Source organism: Desmodus rotundus, chromosome 6, assembly GCF_022682495.2.
Source record: "Desmodus rotundus isolate HL8 chromosome 6, HLdesRot8A.1, whole genome shotgun sequence".
NCBI classification, from domain to species: Eukaryota; Metazoa; Chordata; class Mammalia; order Chiroptera; family Phyllostomidae; genus Desmodus; species Desmodus rotundus.
This window is the reverse complement of record NC_071392.1, coordinates 52,868,426-52,891,254: the sequence shown is the minus strand read 5'-3', so window position 1 is coordinate 52,891,254 and position 22,829 is coordinate 52,868,426. Positions and strand designations below refer to the sequence as shown.

Below are 22,829 nucleotides of genomic sequence, written 5' to 3'. Positions count from 1 at the left end.
TATGATCTCACCTTTAACTGAGCCATAATCAACAGCAGAAAAAAGCAAACAAAGTATAACCAGAGACACTGAAGTTAAGAACAATCTAACAATAGCCAGAGGGGAGGGGAGAAGGGATAGTGGGGAATAGGGTTTTCAGGAGCTACTATAAAGCATGCATGGACAAAACCAAGGGGGAGGGTGGAAGCAGGGGAGGGAGGTGGGTTTGGTTGGGGTGGGGTAAAGGAGTGGGGAGAAAATGCAGTAAGTATAATTCAACAACAATAAAATAATTAAAAAAGAAAAAAAGTAATGGGACGTCTGGCCAAAATGTAGGGATAGGTAGAAACATTTCACTTCCTCACACAACCAAAAGAAGGATAAAAACCAATTTTAAAAGAAAAAACCACCAAAACTGCCAGAAAATAAAACTGCGTGGAAGTGCAACAACCAAGGAGTGAAAGAAGAAATATTCATCCAGACTGGCAGAAGGGGCAGAGACTGGAAGCCGGGGCAGAGATGACTCACAGCATCGCAGCTGGTGATCACAGGATTTCCCACATTCACAGGCGGGTAAGTCGGGTGGTACAACTGGGGAGCAAGACAAATTGTGCAACCCAAGGTTCTACCACCTTCTGAATATGAGGGAAATAAAGCCTCAAAAACTCTGGCCATAAAAACCTGTGGGGATTGTGGTGGTGGGAGAAACTCCCAGTCTCACAGGAAAGTCCACTGGAAAGGCCTATGGGATCCTAGAACATACATCAGCCCACCCATCTGGGGAATCAGAACCTGAAAGGGCAAAATCCAGTTGTGCGAAGCAAGGGAAGTGGCAGAAAGTGGGGGAAGAGCTGAGAAAGCTAGCAAGTGGCATTGTTCCCGCTCTGACCCCTCCCCCACAGACAGTGCCACAACACAGCGAAATATGTTACCTAGCTCTAACTGAACACCTAAGGCTCCGCCCCTTACAATGTAATAGGTACTCAGAGACAAAGAAATTTCATCCAAGTGAAAGAACAAACCAAAACTCTAGAAAAAGAACTAAGCAACAAGGAGAAAGACAACCTATCAGATACAGAGTTCAAAACACTGGTAATCAGGATGCTCACAGAAATGGCCGAGTTCAGTCACAAAATGAAGGAAGAAATGAAGGCTAATGAAATAAAGGAAAATATACAGGGACCCAACAATGAAGGGAAGGAAACTGGGACTCAAGCCAGCGATTTGAACGAAAGGAAGAAAAAAACATCCCATCAGAACAGAATGAAGAAACAAGAATTCAAAAAAAAAATGAAGAGAGCCTGAAGAACCTCTGGGTTCCTCATGAAAGGCAAGTACCTACATCCAAGATGACTCTATCCAGCAAAGCTATCATTTAGAATGGAAGGGCAGATAAAGTGCTTCCCAGATAAGGTCAAGGTAAAGGAGTTCATCATCACCAAGCGTTTTTTATATGAAACGTTAAAGGGACTTATCTAAGAAATGAAGATGAAAAACTATGAACAGAAAAATGACAACAAACTCATAACTATCAACAACTGAACCTACAAAACAAAAAATAAAAATAGAACAGGAACAGAATCACAGAAACGGAAATCACATGGAAAGTTATCTGTGGGGAGGTTGAGGGGGAGAATGAAGGGAAAAGGTACAGGGAATAAGTAGCATAAATGTTAGCACAAAATAGACAGGGAGAGGTTAGGAATAGTATAGGAAATGGAGAAGCCAAAGAACTTATATGGACAACCCATGGACATAAACTAAAAGGGGGCAGGGGGTGATGCTGAAGGGTGGCAGGTTACAGGGCAGAAGGGGATATAGGGGAGAAAAATTGAGACAATCGTAATAGCAAAATCAATAAAATATACTTTAAAAAGTAGTAATGGAAACTACAGTTAAAAATACAAACTAATGGAAGCGGTATCATTTAATAAAAAAATTCTGAACAGTGTAGTGATTGCTGTGAGGAGGGGGATATAAGGAGACTAAATGGAAATGGAAAAAATACAAGAAAGATTATTTAAAAAATGCAACTACTTTATAAGTAAAAAGGAAACATAAAAATAATTCTGATGATCTCCACAGTGCATAAAGAATACTTTCAAACAGTTGTTCCTTTATGCAAAACAAGTATCATATATCAATCATTTTACAGTTTTTCCCAGAATAAGATTGTGTGAGCACATGTGGATGAGAAGTCAGAGAAGTACCATGCTGAATCAGAACATAGGTACTTTAATCTGTTTTATATTAGAGTTAGTTTGAAAAAACAATCAGCTCTTCAAAAACCACAGATTATAAAGGAGTCAAGCTTGACTCCAAAATCTTACTCTGAAGATCTAAAACATACTGTCAATAGAGCCTTTCTTTCACCCATCATGTGCCCTAATGATAATTACTTTAAAAATCCACCAATTTATTTTTAGCTTTTCTGCTAAAAGCCAACCATATACCAGGTGCAGTATTAAATGCAATTTCAGGTAAGATTTTTGCCTCCACACTTTTAGAAATAATATATAACCCTACCATGAAGTTTCTTTTTATGTTAGGCATTATAACATTAAAAATATAAGGTATATAAACTCTAATATCACTATACATTGTTTCTCAATCACTAAAAAATAAGGAAAAAAAGATTATACAGTGCTGCTCGAAAAACCAACTACTGCTAGTGAACACTTTATGTGTGACACTGGTCAGTGTACTCTGATGCTTACTTGGGTGACTCAAAACCCACTAAAGTAAATAAATAAACTTTTCAACTCAATTACATTTACTTAAATGGTCAGTTTCTGTAACTAAATCTGCAAGACAGGTAAATCATGAGTACACAGAATTGATTATGTAAATATGCACACATACCTTTATCTTTCTTAAAATCCAAAGCATCTTCTTTATCGGTAACTATCTCCTTCATATTGATAATACTCTGGTGAGTAAGCTGCCGGAGAATTTTAATTTCTCGAATTGCTGTAATTGGAAAGCCTTCCTTTTCATTATCTAGACGTACTTTTTTTAGGGCTACCATTTCTCCTATTAGAAAATTAAATAAAATCAGGTTACTAGCTGATAAAAACCACAAGACATTTTTCTTAATTTTAAATTTACTTTAATTCATAATTTCTGTTCCTACGTCTTCAAATTAAAACCCACAAAGTATATATTTAGTTTCCAACACACCACATAATGTTGACAGTTCAAGAAATTAGGTCTCGGTTTGAGATATTTATCCAAAGTTTGGAACACTATGCTACTGTATAAAAAGACAGGGTAGGTCCATATGTATTGTTATTTTATGCTCTCCGAGAAAAATGAAAAAAGTATGATGAAGAACATTAGATACATTACACTGTCATCTTTGAAAAGTAAAGGAGGAAAGGATAAATATATCCAACATGCTTATATACGTATAAAATCTCTCTGAACAGATTGAGAAAATTCTGTAGATTGTACAAGTGAAAAACTTTTCACACAGTAACTTGCCTAAACTTGCTCAGTTATTCAGCAGGGAAAGCAGGGTTCAAAGTTTGGTTTAGTTGTATGTGCTCTTCCCACTGCATAAAATAGCTTCATAATTTCGATATAAGTAAGTTTGTATCAAATAAAGCATACACATACACACATACAAATTTCATTATAAGAAAATATTCATCACTATAATAAAAGTTTGTTGATTCCACGCCTTTGGAGATAAAAAGGAATTCTGTACATACAAATTGTTTGAAAGAAGAATGTTTATCCCCTTTAGTCTTTAAAACATATTTGATTTTTTAGGGACATACATTCTAAAATGTAGGGCAATTCCTTATTTTACTACACAGCTTTGAAAGATACAATGTAATCTTTTTAATAATGCAGAATCATTATTATAAACATTACTAGTCCATGCTATAACTGCCTTAAAAGGAGGTTCTAAGCACCAGGTAGTCTCCCTTTATTAAATGTTCTGAAATAAATATGCTACTTTAATCTACTGGGTTATGTCAACAAGGAATTTGAAGGTTATACTCTGGCTCAGTGCATTACTTTAAAATGCACTGCCTCTGACAGTTACTTTTTCCTCTTCTGCAAGGCCTTTTAAAACTTTCTCTCAGGTTCCTGATTAAAATCTTGAAAGATTAAGCTGTTAAATCTGGCCTCCAAATAAAGCATAATTTCTACAGAAAAAAACTATTTTGGTCAAAATAAAGATGATGCATAAGAATTACTACAACAAAATTTACTACTAAGACTCCTAACATCAATATACCTTTTCCCTCTGATTACTAACAACCTAAGAGTCTATTCACCATAAAAGAAAAGAAACCTAAATCCCACCATACTACACATCACAAATACTACAGGAACACTTTTAGAAAACATAAATGTATGCACCCCACTTACATATACTCAATTTACACAAGTGCATATATAAAATTAAAAAAAGAAGATGAGCAAAAAAGAAAAAGGACTCAATAACACACACAACAGTGTGGTGATTGTGGTAGGGGGGAGGCTGGTGAAGGTGGAAGATGGGAGGTATAAGGGGGATAAATGGCAATAAAGAAATACAATGAAAAGTTAGAATTAATTAAGTCTAAAAATCCCAAGATGAAATAATAATTTAACCTTTTTTCTGAAAATTCCTTAAGTTATACATTAGAAAAGAAACACAAATCAATACATTCCATTGATTTGAAGACTCAGAGCATTTGACATTCTTACCAGTGTCTTTATCTCTGGCCTTGTAAACTTGTCCATAGGTACCTTCTCCAATAATTCCGATGATATCAAACTTATCCACGCAGCGTTTTCCCCAGTCAATATCTTTTTCTTTGATTTCACCAAAGCGAGGCCCACATATTCTATCAAATATAGTTCTGAAGTTTTTATACACAGTCAAGCAAATTGAATAATCTGTTAAATACTCAATATCTACCCGCCACCCAATCTTATATCCTTTATTTCCCCACCCTTCCACATTTGTGATCTAAGACAAGTAACTCTGGTATTTGGTAATATAAATTATCATGAAAGGCAAGGTATCATTCTCCACAGACTCTTCTTATGTAGACTAGCACTTAAATTGAGAAAGAGTAGAAGTAAAGCTTGTATGAAGGACTTTCAGAAATAAAACATCATTTTGCAGTGAGTGGACAAAACCAACATTAGTATGCAGAGTCAAAGTTCTCTAACCAACCTCTAGAAACTTTTCTATATATATGTATATATGTATGTGTGTATGTGTGTATATATACACATATATGTGTATATATATACACTTTCAAAATACAAAATTCTGATATGAAAATTACCAAAAATCTAATCATAAGACTCACTGACAAATTCAGGCTTATGATAGATTAAAAAATTATCTTAAAAATAGAAATACCAGAAAGACTTTTAGTATAAGAGAATACGAAAGTATTAATAAAATCAACTCTCAGTAATCCACACTTTAAGTGTGTGTGTTATACATGTGATAAATATTTGGCATTCTTCAAAAGGACATGTAATTTTGTACTATTTTAATATTCTGGTAGATATCAGAAATGCAAGTAAAGAAATAAAGGTATTAATACTCAAGGAAATACTATTTTAAAAAGTTTTCTAGCCTTCTGCTCCATAGTAAAAAAATAACCTCATACTAGGTGCTCCTTGGAACAGCAATGCTTAAATCAGATCTATCTTAAATCAGATCTATCAAAGTCTTACACTTTCAATTGGGTAAGTTAAAAAACAAAAAAGGAATCAACATTCTCCCAACTTAACTGATGAACAGGTTTGAAGGGAAAGAGTTATCTCCAGGGATTGACTTGAAGGAGGTTAGCATACAAATTTAAGCATTCTTTCATTCAACCTCTTATAAAATAAAGAAGGGATTTAATTATGGCAGCAAATCCAAGGAAAGTCTAGCAGCTTTCCCATTACTAATTCTGTCCCGGCTCACTTAATGCTGACTTCCACCTTGTCCAATTTTAGTGATTCTATGTTATTTAAATATCTTAATTATAAAGGTAATCTCTGGCACATTACAAAATTAATACATTACAAACTGTGAGAGAAAATTAAATTTGGTTTTATTAGTCATTTCAAATAGGTATGCATGCAATTATGAATTTTTTTTCAAAACTCTAATGCAGTTTATTCACATATTAAGTTGAAAGAAAAAAATACACTGTTTATTACTTTAAATCTTAATTGTGTGTTTTATGAGTTTTATGATGATCCAGAATCATCTCTGGTCAATTTAAGAGCACGTAGAAAGCAAGCACATACTTAGGTCTCCGTTTACTATGTAACTGTGCTGTTGTTTTCTTCTCCTCTGGACTCTTGGAGAGATCATCTCCTCCTGGTAGCTCAGGGGGCAGTGGTAAATCAGCAAGCAGACATCGTAGTTTCTTTTCTACTTCTTTTTTAACCGCTTTTACTGAAATATTTCCTCGTAAGCTAAAATAGAAAGTCAGACAAAAAAATATACATACAAACATTTATTTCGATGAGAAATAAAAATGCACCCACATCTCACATCATGCAATAGTGAAATACTACTAAGTACTTTATTTTCCAGATAAAATAATATACTATATCCAACTACAAAGTATAAAATTGGGGGGTAAAATGATGTGGAATTAGGTCAAAACTAAGTAAACTTCAACAAGGTATACATTAATATAGGTTCATTAATTTTAACAAATGTACCATACTAATGTTGTTGAGAAAAGTGAGTGCAGGGTATATGGAGAGTCTGTAATTTTTCTGTAAGTCTAAAACTGTTATAAAAAGTTGGACTTTTTTTAAATGATAAATAATTATTATAAAACTACATCAAAATTGAAAGTCAATTGTTTTATAAGAAAATTCATTCACATTGTAATAGCATTTGGTATAATTCTACTGAAGAGACAAAAGGTGTTGTAAGAAATAAAACTACAAGCTATTATTCATCTTGCCCAACAAAATAACCACAAACAAGTAATTTAGCTTTACCCCTTTTCATGTTAACTTTTCTCAACTGGATACTGATTCTTTTAGTTTTTTTTTAAGGCTCCATTACTAGAATCACAGGTGAAAAGTTTAGCTCAGTTTTGTACTTATTATGGATGTACAAAGAGCTCTGATTTTTAAAGTACATCTTTACTTGGTAACTGATTATTTTAAACCTCCCAGGTGTTACAAAATCTTTTATCTGATGATATGACATGTTGAAAGAGAATCTTAAAATGATAATAAAATTTGGACTTCACATACTTTCATAGAAGTTATGAGTCCCATAATGAAAAACTTAGTGAAACTACACTGCTGTGGTCATAAGTTATTAACAAAGTTATCAACATATTCACTGAATTTCAATTTCTTGTAACAAAACATATTAATTTTGAACATTAATATTATTGTATAACAAATCGATCCTTTAAAACCACTTGATAAAAACTATCAATAATCAAAATAAAATTGTACCTTTTCTTCATAACCCTGTGTTACTAGAAAGTTCTTTAACCAAAAAATCATGCTCAGGAGAAACTGGTTTGCAATTTTATTTTTCTGCAGTTTTATTTTTAAAATAATGGTATCAGAGAGTCCACTTTTCAATTTTACTATTACCCATCCAACAAGTATGGATTGTGTACTTCTATGTGCTAGGTATTACATAAGGCACTGGAAATACAAACAAAAAAACCAGCCTGGACTGGTATGGCTCAGTTGGTTGGACATCATCCCACAAAGTGAAAAGTCACCCGTTCAATCCCAGGTCAAGGCACAGGCCTGGGTTGTGGGTTCAGTCTCCAGTAGGGGCACATATAAGAGGCAACCAATCAGTGATTCTTTCCCTCTCTTTCTCCCTACCTTCTCCTCTCTCTACATATAGATAGATAAAATCTTTAATAATAATAAAAAAAAAGTAACAATTAAAACAGAACTCCTCTCAGAAAGGAGCTTATAGTTTTTTGGAAGTCAAGTAAGCCACAGGATAAAGTACTATATGAAAAGATTCCCACAATAATGTGGTAACTAACAGATAGCTTAGTATTATTGCAAGATAGTAAAAGGTTCTTTCTAGAACAGATACCATTTGAACTGTCTGAAAACTAGCCTGTTTAAAATAATTTCTTTAGAAAAATGAAGTTGCTAACTTGTAATTAGGCTGTACTCAAAAACTGTCATTTATCTGAGGATTAAAAGAAATATTTGGGGGAGGCGCGGAAACTAAATTAAACATCTTAATTAAAAAATTTTTTATTTAGTGATTTTAGTGAGAGGGCTTGGAGGAGGAGAAGGAGTAGGGAAGGGGAGGTGGGATGGAGGGGGAGGAGAGAGAGAGAGATTAAAAGAGAAATAGAGACTTCTGGCTAAGCTGGAAGCGTAGGTAGATACATTTTACCTCCACCCACAACCAAAAGAAAGATAACAAACTTGAAAACAAAAAATTACCAGAACTGCCAGAAAATCAGACTGTATGGAAGTACAACAACCAATGAGTTAAAGAAGAAACATTCATCCAGACAGACAGGAGTGGCAGATGCTGGCAGCCAGGGTGGAGAGGACTCACAGCAAGCTGTGGGCTGGAGGACATGGGTGGGCAGGGGGTGGCTGGCAAATTAGGCAAGGCAATGGCTGGCAGAGTGGGCAGTTCCCCATTTGCATACTGATAAAATGGGAGGAACAACTGGGGAGTGAGACAAAACATGCAACCCATGGTTCCAGTGCAGGAAATAAAGCCTCAAAACCTCTGACTGAAAAAACCTGTGGGGGTTGAGGCAGAGGGAGAAATTCCCAGCCACATAGGAAAGTTCGTTGTGGAGATACCCACAAGGTCCTAAAATGTACACAAAACCATCCACTGGGATTAGCACCAGAAGGGCCCAATTTGCTTGTGGGTAGTGGGGTAAGTGACTGAAAGGCAGCTAAGAGCTGAGCAAGCGGCATTGTTCCCTCAGACCCTCTCCCACATACAGCGCCACAGCACTGCAAAGTGGGGTTGCCCCCACCTTAGTAAATACCTGAGGCTCTGCCCCTTACTACATAACAGGTGCACCAAGACAACAAAATATGACCCAAATGAAAGAACACATCAAAGCTCCAGAAAAAATACAACTAAGTGATGATGAGACAGTCAACCTATCAGATGCATAGTTCAAAACACTGGTAATCAGGATGCTCACAGAAATGGTTGAGTATGGTCACAAAATACAGGAAAAAGTGAAGGCTATGGAAAGTAAAATAAAGGAAAATGTACAGGGAACCAACAGCGATGGGAAGGCAACCAGGACTCAAATCAACGATTTGGAGCAGAAGGAAGAAATATACATTCGACTGGAACAGAATGAAGAAACAAGAATTCAACAACATGAGGAGAGGCTTACCAACCTCCGGGACAACTTTAAACGTTCCAACATCTGAACCATAGGGGTGCCAAAAAAAGAAGAGGAAGAGCAAAAAATGGAAAACTTATTTGAATACATAATAAAGGACAACTTCCCTAATCTGGCAAAGTTAATAGACTTTCAGGAAGTCCAGGAAGCACAGGGAGTCCCTGAGAGATTGGACCCTAGGAAGCACACACCAAGGCACATCAAAATTCTATCAAAATCAAGATAAAGGTAGGGAGAGAATCCTAAAAACAGCAAGAGGAAAGGAGAGTTACCTACAAAGGAGTTCCTATAAGACTACCAGCTGATTTCTCAAAAGAAACCTTGCAGGCAAGAAGGGGCTGGAAAGAAGTATTTCAAGTCATGAAAAGCAAGGACCTACATGCAAGATTACTCTATCCAGCAACACTATCATTTAGAATGGAAGGGCAGATAAAGTGCTTCCCAGTAAAGGTCAAGTTAAAGGAGTCAATCATCACCAAGCCCTTATTATATGAAATGTTACAGGGATTTATCTAAGAAAAAGAAGATAATCAAAACTATGAACAGTAAAATGACAACAAGCTCACAACTATCAACATCTGAACCTGAAACAACAAAAACAAAAATGAACTCAGCAAAAACTAGCACAGGAACAGATTCACAGAAATAGAGGTCATATGGAGGGTTATCAGCAGGGAAGGGTGATGGGGGAGAATGGGGGGAAAGGTACAGGGAATAAAAAGAATAAATGACAGGTACAAAATAGACAGGGGGAGGTTTAGAATAGTATGGGAAATGGAAATGCCAAAGAACTTGTATGTACAACCGACCCATGGACATAAACTAAGGTAGGCGAATGATGGTGGGAGGGGGGTATAGGGCAGAGGGGAATAAAGGGGAAGGAAAAAATGGGACAACTATAACAGTATAATTAAATATTTTTTTTAAATAAATAAGAGAGAGATAGACAAACAATGATTTGCTGTTCTGCTTATTTATGCATTCACTGGTTGCTTCTTCTATGTGCCCTGACTGTGGATCAAACCAAAAACCTTGGTTTATCCAGACAATGCTCTAACCAACTGAGGTACCTGGGCAAGGCAAAAGTCTTAATTTTACTTATTATTTAAAATTTAAAAGACTGCCTATATTCTAATATATCATTATACGAATTATCAAATTCAGCTATATTCTCAGGCTTAAAATAAATGAAATACTGTTTTCCAAGAATAAAATTATATAACTAAAAACACTGTATTTTCACCAAACACCTACTTGCAATAACCAAATAGGAAATGTGATTTTTTAAGTTCCCATATACTACAGCAACAAAAACAATAAAACGTCTTAACAAGAAATGTACAAGAGCAAAAGAAGAAAATTTAAATATATGAACAATGAATGTAACACTAGATTTGAATGAAAATAAACCATGTTTTGTATGAGAAACTATAATAGTACTGTCAGACTCCAAATTAATCTATAACATCTAATAGAGTCCCAAACAAAACCCCAGGAATAGTTTTTTAAATGTAACATAACAAGCTGATTGACTATAAAATCTAAGAATAAAAACAAAAACTGCCAAGACATTTTTTAAAGAGAATAATGACATGGGATTTGTCCTGTCACATATAGTCACCTATCTAAAAAGATCTCAAACCAAAAATCCAAAGGCTAGATGAAGTCAAAGACGATGTATAATTGTCTAACTGACTTAACTATCAATATCTTTAAATCAATCAGAAGATTTACAAAAATATTGAGATCCCAGGCTTCTTAAAAAAAAAAAAAAAGAAAAAATCTAGCAACACAGGACCCAAATCCATGTATAGCAGCATTGAAGTTGAGGCTGAATAGCAGGGCTACTCACTAATCAGTAATTTATTCCACCCTTTCACTTTTACATTATCTGCCTACCACTATAATAGAAATTTGAGTTTGAGAGTCAACATACCATGCATCTACAAAAGTTAAAAAGGTACTGGCAAAGAAATAATTAAATATGTTAATAGAAAAGAGAGTACATAAACACAAGTATCTGTAAGAATTTTTATATATGGCACCACAAATCAGTGAGATGGATTATTCAATAAATGATGTTACTAACTGGACCTATTAGTCCATCCACAGGATGACAGAGGAGAGCCAAGTCTTTCTTCTCATTTAAAAACCAAAACACAGGGGTGGTTAATAAAAAACAAAACCAAAAACCAAATGCTTGCAAAATGTGAGTGTTTTTGAAATTTATATACTCTATGGCTTTAAAGGAAAAATAATAGCTAACTGCTATTTTTAAAATGGAAAACATGCATATATCCAAAAACAAAACAAATCCCAAAGACAAAAAACAGCCTCTGAGGCAAAGGTTAAGCTCCCTAAATAAGGAGTACCTACAAATCAATTAGAAAAAGAATAACAATCTTAAGGAAAAGTAAGCATAAGATAAGAACAAGCAATTCACTAGAAACAATAAATAGCCAAAAAATGTTCAGAAAAATGCTGTATCTCAATAAGCAAAAAATGCAAAATTAAATCATTACATATTTTAAAGATTTTCAAAAATCCAAAATCGACAATGTTGTTGAAGTAAAGTCATACACTGGATATATAAGTTGTTATATAGTCTTATTACTGAGATACAAGGTGGCAGTTTCAAATCTTTAAATGTGTATACTTTGACCTTGCAACTATCCTATAAAAATTGCTCAGATGTACATGAAATATTAATATAAGGTGACTTTACTAGCAAATAATTATAAATCTAAGTATCCATTAACCAACAGAATAGTTATTAAGAGTATGATACATACATTCCTATAGGTAGGTACAAATCTCCAACATACCAGATGAAAAAAAGAGTTAAAGAATATTATGTACAGTATGATCTTAATATATTTTTAAAAGAAAACAATGTTATATGAAAACATACAGGTAACAGTCTATCTTACGGTTTTCAGGGAGTAATGAATTTTAGGTCTAGTAAAGAAGTTCAAAGTAAGCCTAAGGTATTATTTGGCTAGGAAACCAGAAAGCACTCAAACACCAGTTATGTCAAAAGGCCAAAGGAGCCAGCTTAAAAGAGTTCCCACTGGCCAAATTTCAGACAGTTGGATCATCAAAAGGAAGAGTAACTGTAGCTGATGTTATAGTCTTCGGCCACACACATTAGTAGTAGTACTCAAGAGCTGTAAACTTCTATCTCCATGAAACATACAAACACATTAAAAGAAAAAAAAAGATACAACAAAAGAGAAAAGTAGAAAAGAGAGAAAAAAGGTGGGTCAAAAATTTTTTAATGACTAACTATGAAATGTGCCACCATCTAATTACAAACAGGTGCACAAAGAATATCCTCCTTCGGCATTCAGATAGGTATGTCCTGAGTTCTTAAAAATATCACCAGTGAAATTTACCTCTAAAGCACATTTGAAGAATAAAGTGGAGAAGGAGTCTCACTAGTTCAGAATCACTGGATTCTCAGGTATTAATAAGTGACTCCACTCTGCACTCATTGTCCTAGAAAGCCCATTCCACCACTCATCAAAATTATAAATCACTAGTGTTATAAACTTTCAGTGCTCCTGGATAACAGTCAAGCCTGGAAATAACACAATTAGAGTACTATAATGAGATAACACCTAATTAAATTGCACGGGATCTCTGGGCAACATTTTTGATTGTAATAAAAATGGGTCTCAGAAGGCATGAAACAGGATTTTTTTTTTGGTTTAAGTTACAAAATTTTCATAATGCTAACCAAAGTGAGCACTTAAAAGACCTGCCCACGTGGTGTTTTAATCTACTTGTTTTCTACTCTATCAGCCAGGAAAATTGTCCATATAGTTGCTTCGTAACAGAAAGGGGAGAAACAGCTCTAATTTCTTCATAAAAATAAAAATAAATTAAGTGGTAATAAGCAGACAGAACACAATAGCATAATGCTTCTATGTTAGCATACATTTAAGAAACATTCTTAGAATTCCATTTACAGATACTCTTATCTTTTTCCTCTTAAATATGTTCAAATAAAAAACAAGCCATACCCCCAATATTTGTAATAGATATAGGTAAACATGTCAAAGGAAAGCATAACCACATTATGGGTTTTCCATTATATGTGATTAATCTCTATTTGCAAAAAATTTAAAGTCAAGAAAAGACGAAAGGGATAAATTCATAAAGCCACCAAAACTGGTAAATTTAAAAGGCCACTAAAAAAATTTAGAAATAACCAAGATACATGCTTTATATCACCCAGTACAGTCTCTTTCATAAAATGCCCTGTCTTTGACATATCATTGAGGAGTATTAAACCAAAGTAAATACTGGCATTTCTAATTCCCAAACTCAAACTGATAAATAAATACATTGTATCCCAAGGCAATGGCAAATTTTTCCTGGAATTCTTAGCATAAGCTATAATTTTGTCATTCTACAATGTACAAAATTTTAATACATACATTTACATTTTAAGACATATAGTAGAAAGAAAATCAATCTACTTACAGTCTTTTTTTGTAAAGGTTTTTTTTTGGGGGGGAGGTCACATAATTTCTTATTTCAAACTTAATGTTATGTTTTTCTTTAAATAGTTACTGACCAAATTTTTTGCACTTACCTATCAGCATCTTTATCTTCAGGCAGCATGGGAGGCAACGGTAATGGTGGTAACGTAGAGGTCACTAGAGCCACGTGTTGCTCCTTCTCCTTGACTCCTATGCTTGGTGTAAGTGGTTTGGTTTTCTCTTTAAGAGATACTTGTTCCTCCTTTGTAGCAGCAGGTTTACTCTCCTTCCCAACTACAACTGCTTTCTTGGTGGCTTTATCTGCAAGCAAGTTATTATCCACCTTTGTTACCTGAAGAGGTGGCTTTGTTTTTGCCTTGTCATTTTTCAAAGTTCCACCACTTGAGGGAGAAGGTGCATGCTCAATCTTAAGTTTCTTCACATCCTTCACATGGTTTGTTTGTGATGCACTGGCAGCACTTTCTGTGTTCCCCTTGGTAGGTGTAGAAATGTTTGAGGCTTTGGCAGCTTTGGCAGCGGCCTCTGCAGCCTTAGCAGCTTCTGCAGCCTTAGCTGCTTCTGCAGCTCTTGCTGCCTCTGCAGCTCGTGCTTTTTTATTCTTGTTCAATTCAGCTGCCAGGCTACTCTTCAGAGTTAGTGTGCTAGGAGAAATGCTAGAATGACGACTTCTAGATCTAGACAATCTGTGCCTGCTACGAGATCTTGAATGCCTGGATGAATATGGGCTTCTGCTTCGGGATTTGGCAGACCGTCTGGTGGAAAATAATTAAGATTTAGTCAGTAATCAGAAAAGTTCAGTTGAAGTTTACCAAAACTGATAACTTGAGCCTGTGAAGTAATTTATTTAATTTCAAAATCATAGTATAATCTTTGTGGATTTTTTAAAGTGCTTTTAAGTAGATTATCTGTGATCTGGTGGCTATAGTTTTCCTGAAAATATAGGAATTGTCTAAATCTTGATCTAGCCTATAAATGCTCAGAGAGAGATTGAATGAAAGTAAAAATATCTGTGAAAAGAAATACTGTTACTAATTAGGAGGACAAAGTGTGACAAGGCATCACTGCTAAGAAAACAGAAGTACAGGCAACAAGGATAACAGTGTTAGCAATAGTGAAGTACTACTGGTAGCAGGGTGAAGTCTGACCAGGGAGACAATCTCTACATCTCAAAAGCACTCTCACCCATTAAGTTCAGAAGAAGGTCTATCGACAAGAAGAGTGAAAAAGAAAACCTATCATTAGACAATAACTAAAAAGTCTCTCAATCTTGGAAACTACTTAATGACTGTGCAATGTACTTCTCAAAGACTACCGAAAACACAAAACTACCATATATTTAAAAGCATGGAGGCAATCAAAGCTCCCATAAAACATGCAGTACAGCACCAAATAAAATGAGACTGTTCTTTTCAAATCTATACCTTATCAAAGCTTTATACTCACAAGACAAAATACTATGATACTATTTTAGCATGTTATCTCACTTAAGCTCATATCAAACCCAGTAAAAGTATCTATAGTTTACAGACCTGCACAGCTAAAACCTGTATAACCTTGTTAACCATTGCCACCCCAATAAATTCAATAAAAAGGGGGGAAAAAGACTCTTGGATCTCTAAACAAGCCCTATATAAGTTGTGTCTCTAAACCCTGATGAAATACTAATGAGCAGCAGAAAAGTACACAGCAGAGGAAAACAAAGAGGCTGTCATCTCATCAGAGTGTGTAACACCACAGCAGTTTTCTTAAATTAAGTTTCTTTTCCTAGCATATAGACACATAAATTATATTTAACTGGGAAATTTATGATCAGTAAGTTTTACCTGAGAAAAGATATTCAAAGGTATCAGGTAAAATCCCAACACAATTAACTCCTCTGGCCTAAATTATTCTCTTCTGGACAGAATTTGAGTAACAGAGGTATCAGTAAAGTCAAAAAAAAGTTCTCTATGAAAAAGTTATTCTGGAAAAAAGGATATTTTGAAAATGACATTTTTATGGTATTTGGTCTCTATGCCAATAGAATTCTTCCAGACAAACCCTGCTTTCCTCTCCAATTCCTCTATTTCTCTTCAGAAGTTCCTTAACTTTTTCAAGTCCTAATAAACTTGTATTCTCTCAGATATTGCATATCTGCTAATAAGTTTCAGTTACATACATATTGTTGTAACAAACATAATTTGGAAACTTAAAACTAAATATAAATGTAAAACTCAACTTCAGGTCATTTTTACTAATGATCTAATTCTTCACCCATGCAAAGTTACTACGGTAAAAGAGAAAGAGATCTGCAAGGCTATTTGATAAACTATACAATGATGACATACTAAAAGAACTGAAATGGCTGGTATAGATAGTAAGTCCTTTTTAAAAATGTTTTTTCTAACATTTCTATGCTGTATATTCTTCAGTGAATACACATATTAGCTGTTTGTTTGGTTTTTTTTTAATCCTCAATTAAGGATGTTTTATTGATTTCAGAGAGAGGAAGGGAGGTGGGGAGAGACAGACAGAAACACTGATGTGAGAGTGCAACATCCATTGATTGCCGGTTGCCTCTCATAAGTACCCCAACTGGGGACAGAACCCACATTCTAGGTATGTGCCCTGACCAGGAATTTATCTATTGGTGTATGGGATGACACTCCAACCGAGTCACCCAGCCGGGGCTCTTGTTTGTTTTTAAATTTTTTAAGAGGTTATAGGATCTCTTTATAAGAAGTTCAGAGACCTCTTTATGTTTCTAAGATTTTCCCAATTTCATATAACACAAAGCAGGACCAGGGTAAAAACCCAGATCCTCAAACACAAATGGTTAGTGCTCATTGTTAATTAGGTTAGCGTTCCTTAGAAAGAGAGAGAGAGAGCGAGGATGGTGTACTGTTCACTCGACTATATCACAAAATTCCTCGAAGAGTCCAGGTCTTTGGAAATTCTGCCTCATAAGCAAACACTGATCCTTAAAAATTTTGCTACAATAATATCCTATCCCTCATTATAGAATAGTGCTATCCAATAGAACTTTCTGGAATGGCAGAAATGTTTTATATATGCCATACCCAATGCAGTATTTTTTAGCCTAACTTTTCTACCCTCCTTATTTTACACACTAACAGCAGCCATGTCCATTTCAAAAATCTGCTGACAACCTGCAAAACGCTTCCCATGCAAAGACGGTTCAATGTATGTAAATCAATAAATGTGATACTCTACCTCAACAAAATGAAGAATAAAAATTCTGTGATCATCTCAACAGATGTGGAAAAAGCATTTGACAAAACTGAACACCCATTCATGATAAAAACTAACAAATCAGGTATAGAGGGAACATGGCTCTAGGTAACAAAGGCCATATATGACAAGTCAACAGCTTACATCATGCTCAACAGTGAAAAGCTGATACCTTTTCCTCTAAGATCAGGAACAAGACAATGATGCCCAACTCTTACCACTTTTATTCAACACAGTAATGGAAGTCCTAGCCAGAGCAATTAAGCAAGAAAAAGAAATAAAAGGCATCAAAATCTGAAAGAAAGAAGTAAAATTTTCTGTTTGCAGATGACATCTTACAAACAGAAAACCCTTAAAGAGTCCACACCAAGAAGTGGTTAGAACTAATAAGTGAATCAATTCGTTAAAGTTGCAGGATACATAATCAACATCCAAACATCAGTTGTTTCTATACAGTCACAATGAACTTTTAAAAAGAGAAATTAAGAGAAGAATTTCACTTACAATAGCAGCAAAAAGAATAAATTTAACAAAGGAGGTGAAAGAAATTGAAAACAAAAATAAATGGAAAGATACTCCATGCTCATGGACTAAAAGAATTAATAATTAAAATGTCCATACTACACAAAGTAATCTACATATTCAACTCCAAAGGCATTTTTCACAGAAGAAAACAATTCTAAAATTCCCATGGAACCACATAAAGACCTTGAATAGTTAAACCAAACCGGAGAAAGAACAACCTGTGCTTCCTGATTTCAGACTATATTACAAAGCTATAGTAATCAAAACAGTATGCCATGGCACTTGTACTGTAACAGTTCTATTAACTATAACAGTATCGTGCAGTCTCTTAAATTCATCTCGTTTCACATCTTCCTTCACCCTGATCCATACGTACATGCAAAGTGAACACTTCCTCTACTATATGCTCCTTGCCAGCCTCTACTTTTAATTTTACCACTTTCCTCCACCCATTTATCCAGGCTAGAAATCTTCCCAGTTTCCTTGTGCCCATACCACATCCCATCACTTGTCTCATTTTGTAGATTATAACTCTACATTCCCTTGCATCCATACTTCTCTGTAGGTTTCCTATTGCTGCTGTAACAAGTTATGACAGATTTAGTGGCTTAAACAACACAAATATACTATCTTATAGTTTTGGAGGTCAAAAGTCCAAAATCAGTCTCAGTGGACTAAAATCAACAAGTCACCAGGGCTTTGTTCCTTCTTTAATCTCTTGGGGAAACCTGTTTCCTTGCCTCTTACAATTTTAAAGGCTGTCCACTCTGACTCATAGTTCCACATCAATCCAACCTCTGCATCCATCATCACATTTCCTCTCCTCCTCTACTCTACCATCACATTGCCTTTTCTGACTCCAACCCTCCTGCCTCCTTTTATAAGGACCCTGTGATTACACAGTACCCATCCAAGATCAACTCTCCATCTCAGGATCCCCATTTTAATCACATCTTACAAAGTCCCTTTTACCATGTAAGGTAACATATTTACAGGTACACACAAACATCTTTCGGGGGAGGGCATATTTAGCCTACCACAGCAATTCTCCAGGGCACTGTTGTATTTCAGACCTCATCACCTCTCCTCTAGGCTTCCTTACATCTTAAAAATAACTGAACTTCTCATATCTAATCTCTTCCTGCTCCAATTATTTCTACAGACACCATAACCAAACTAATCCTCACTGTTCAGTGATTATTATGTGTCTCAAATTCACTCACCTTCCTTCTCTTTTTAGTACCTATTCCAAACCTTCACAACTTTCCTCAAGCTCACACACCATTCCTAAAGTCCTTCCTTAACACCATACTTCTGTTTTGTGGAAGAAACAAAGATGATCAGGCATGTCTCCTACAAACTTAATCTGTATCTCCACCCAACTTACATTCCACCTAAATAGAGGTGTTTCTCTCAAGGCTAAGCCCTCTAAAATGCTATCAATCTCATACTCTTAGGTCTTTCTTTACTTGACTGTGGACCACAGACCAGGAGCATCAGCATCACGTGAAAGACTGTCAGAAATTCTGTATCTCAGGCCTCAACCCAGACCCTCCGATACAGAATCTGCATTTAACAACGCCCCCATTACAGTTTGGGATGCACTACACTGGGCTATTCTATTGCAATTGTCATTTGCTATTTTCCCTCAAGGAATAAATAACTCAAGTCTCTAAGATCTTTAAGAACAGGCCAGAAGATGGTGGCTGCAGTGTGGGACAGGTACTCAGTGTAAGGATCCTGGTCACTGTTTCTTCAGCTCTCCCCACTGAGACATAAACCTCAGTCTCTCTTCATGTGACTCTAGTGCTCTCTGTCTTCCCTCTGTTGGATCCCAGGTCTTTTTAGGGAAAGGGGTCAAGATGGCAAGATGGTGGCCAACAAGGTGGGAGCTGAGTCCGCTTACTCTAGCACCCAACTTGGCTTCTCACCTGATCTTCCAATAAAAACACCTGGACAATCAACAGAATCTTAGCTGATATGAAGTTTTGATCCAAGGAGTACAGAAGACACTTCACAAAAGGGGTACCTGTAGAGCAGCATACAACACATAGCAGAGGTTGTGACTCCCAGTCAGCTGGAGGGGAGAACCCAACAATGAATGAGCCATCAATAATCAAACCCCAAGTACAAGAGAGCCCACATAAACTGAATAAAGGGCAGCACTAGAGCATCCAGGTAAGGAGATCAAAGAGGCTGCACCACTAAGTCGCACAGAACGCCTACCATAAAAGGCAACCCCATGAAGACAGGCAGGCAAAGCAGAGCAATCTGAGGGAAACATACAAAGAGTCACCTAAAACAGAAAAAAACAAAGAAATAACCTCCAATCAAAAGGAAAGGAGGAATCCCCAGAAAAAGAGCTAAATGAAACTGAGGCAAGCAATCTATCAGACATAGAATTCAAAACAATGGTTATAAGGATGCTCAAGGAACTGAGTGAGAACTGTAAGGAACTTTATGGGAGCTACAAGAAACTTAATGGCAACTACAGCACCATAAAAAAACGACATGGGAACTATGAATAAGAACCAGGAAGAAATGAAGAATACAATATCTGAAATGAAGATTACAACAAAAGAAATCAAAAGCAGACTAGAAGAAGCAGAGGACCAAATAAGCGAGCTGGAAAACAAGGCAGAAAAAAATACCCAGTCTGAGCAACAACAAAAAAAGACTCAAAAAGAAAGAGGATACTTGAAGGGAGTTTCAGGACAACATGAAATGAAACCACGTTCACATCATAGGAATATCAGAAGGAGAAAAAAAGGAGCAAGGGATAAAAACCTGTTTGAAAAAATAATGAAAACTTCCTTAACTTGATGAGGGAAAAGCCACACAAGTTCCAGAAGCACAGAGGGTAACCAATCAAGATGGACCTAAAGAGGCCCACTTCAAGACACATCATAATAAATGACATAATTTAAAGACAAAGAGAAAATCCTAAACAGCAAGGGAGGAACTGCTAGTAATATACAAGGAATCTCGGACAAGGCTATCAGCTGATTTCTCAACAGAAACACTACAAACCAGAAGGGACTGGCATGAAATAATCCAGTAATAAAAGGAAGGACCTACAACCAAGACTACTCTACCCAGCAAAGCACTGATTTAAAATGGAAGGTGAAATAAAGTGCTTCTCAGACAAAAGAAAGCTAAAAGAATACATCTCCACCAATCCAGCACTGCAAGAGATGCTAAAGGCACTGCTATAAGGAGGAGATGGATATAGAGACAGAGATAACGATAGAAAGGGGAACACAGGTATGGAATAAATGGCAACAAATAAGTACCTGTCAATAATAACCTTAAATGTAAATGGCTTAAATGCTCCTATCAAAAGACATAGGGTAGCTTAATGGATAAGAAAACACAACCCACATATATGCTGTCTACAAGAGACCCACCTCAGAACAAAAGACCTATACAGGCTGAAGGTAAAGAGATAGAAATAAATATTCCAAACAGACATGGAAAAAAAAAAAAAAAGCAGGGGTAGCAATACTTTTATCAGACAAAATAGACTTCAAAACAAAAGCCATAAAAAGAGAGAAGAAGATCATTACATAAAACTTAAGGGAGTAGGATATCCTCAAGAGGATATAACCCTTGTAAACATACATGCACCCAATGTAGGAGCACCTAAATATATTAGGAAACTCTTGAAGGACTTAGAGAAATACATCAACAGCAACACAGTCATCATAGGAGGTTTTAATACCCCACTGTCAAAAATGGACAAATCTTTCAAACAAAGAATCAACAGAATATTGTGGCATTGAATGACACTCTACATCAAATGGATTTAATTGATATATACAGAATCTCTCACCCCAAAGAACCAAATATACATTCTTCTCAAGTGCACACAGAACATTTTCAAAGACAGACTACATGGTAGGACACATAATAAGCCTCAACAAATTCAAGAATATTTAAATCACACTAAGCATCTTCTCGAATCACAATAAATTGAAACTAGAAACCAACCTCAAGGAAAAAACTCAAAAATATTCAACTACACAAAGACTGAATAAGACATTATTAAATAATGAATGGGTTAACAATGAGATCAAGAAAGAAATCAAAAAGTACCTGGAAACTACTGAAAATGAATACATAACTACCTAAAAACTACAGGACACAGCAAAGGCAGTCCTGAGAAGGAAGCTCATAGCAATACAGGCATACCTAAAGAAGACAGAAAAATCTCAATAAACAACCTAACTCTACATCTAAAAGAACTAGAGAACAACAACAAACAAATCCCAGAGCAAAGAGAAGGAAGGAAATAAGATCAGAGCAGAATTAAATGATAAGACTAAAAAAACAATTCAAAGGATTAATAAACACAGGAGTTAGTTCTTTGAAAAGATAAACAGAATTGACCAACCTTTAGCCAGACACATCAAAAAAAGAGAGGGGACCCAAATAAATACAATCAGAAATGAAATAGGAGAAGTTACAACTGATAACACAGAAATACAAAGGATTGTAAGAAATTACTATGAATAACTATATGCCAAGAAAATGGACAACCTGGGTGAAATGGACAAATTTCTAGAAACATACAATCTTCCAAAACTAAATCAAGAAGAAGCAGAAAGCCTGACTAGACCAATAACAACTAGTGAAACTGAAGCAGTAATTAAAAAACTCCTGGCACACAAAAGCCCTGGACCGGATGGCTTCACAGGTGAATTTCAACAAACATTTAAAGAAGAACTAACTCCTATCCTTCTCAAACTAGAAGGTAGGCTCCCAAACTCTTTTTTACGAGGCCAGTATCATCCTAATTCCAAAAGCAGGGAAAGACACAACAAACAAAACTACATGCCAATATCTTTGATGAACACAGATGCTAAATTACTCAACAAAATATTGGCAATCCAGATTCAGCAGTACATGAAAAAGATATATATATAGATAAATAAATAGATCGTGCACCATGATCAAGTAGTATTCATTTCAGGGATGCAAGGATTGTACAATATTCACAAATATAATACACAATATAAACAAACAAAAAAAGGACAAAAATCACATGATCACACCATGTGATTAGATACTAAAAAAGCATTTGATAAAATCCAGCACCCATTTATGACAAAAAACAGTCAGCAAAGTGGGAATAGAGGGAGCATACCTCAACATAGCAAAGGCCATATATGAGAAACCTACAGCTAACATTATATTCAACGGGCAAAAACTAAAAGCTTACCCCTAAGGATGT

At 35.5% G+C, this 22,829-nt stretch overlaps 1 protein-coding gene across 2 annotated transcripts in view; it reads right to left on the bottom strand.

Moving 5' to 3' along the window:
• The window catches only part of CDK13 (cyclin dependent kinase 13), a 134,813-nt gene that overhangs the window by 86,831 nt on the left and 25,153 nt on the right, over positions 1–22,829 (bottom strand). For both annotated transcript variants that reach the window (XM_045193221.3, XM_053926096.1), the window contains exons 2-5: positions 13,933–14,592; positions 6,238–6,408; positions 4,684–4,823; positions 2,842–3,012 (exon numbers count right to left, since the gene is read on the bottom strand). In XM_045193221.3, coding sequence (XP_045049156.2) covers positions 2,842–3,012; positions 4,684–4,823; positions 6,238–6,408; positions 13,933–14,592 — 1,142 coding nt within the window. The remainder of the gene's footprint in view (positions 1–2,841; positions 3,013–4,683; positions 4,824–6,237; positions 6,409–13,932; positions 14,593–22,829) is intronic.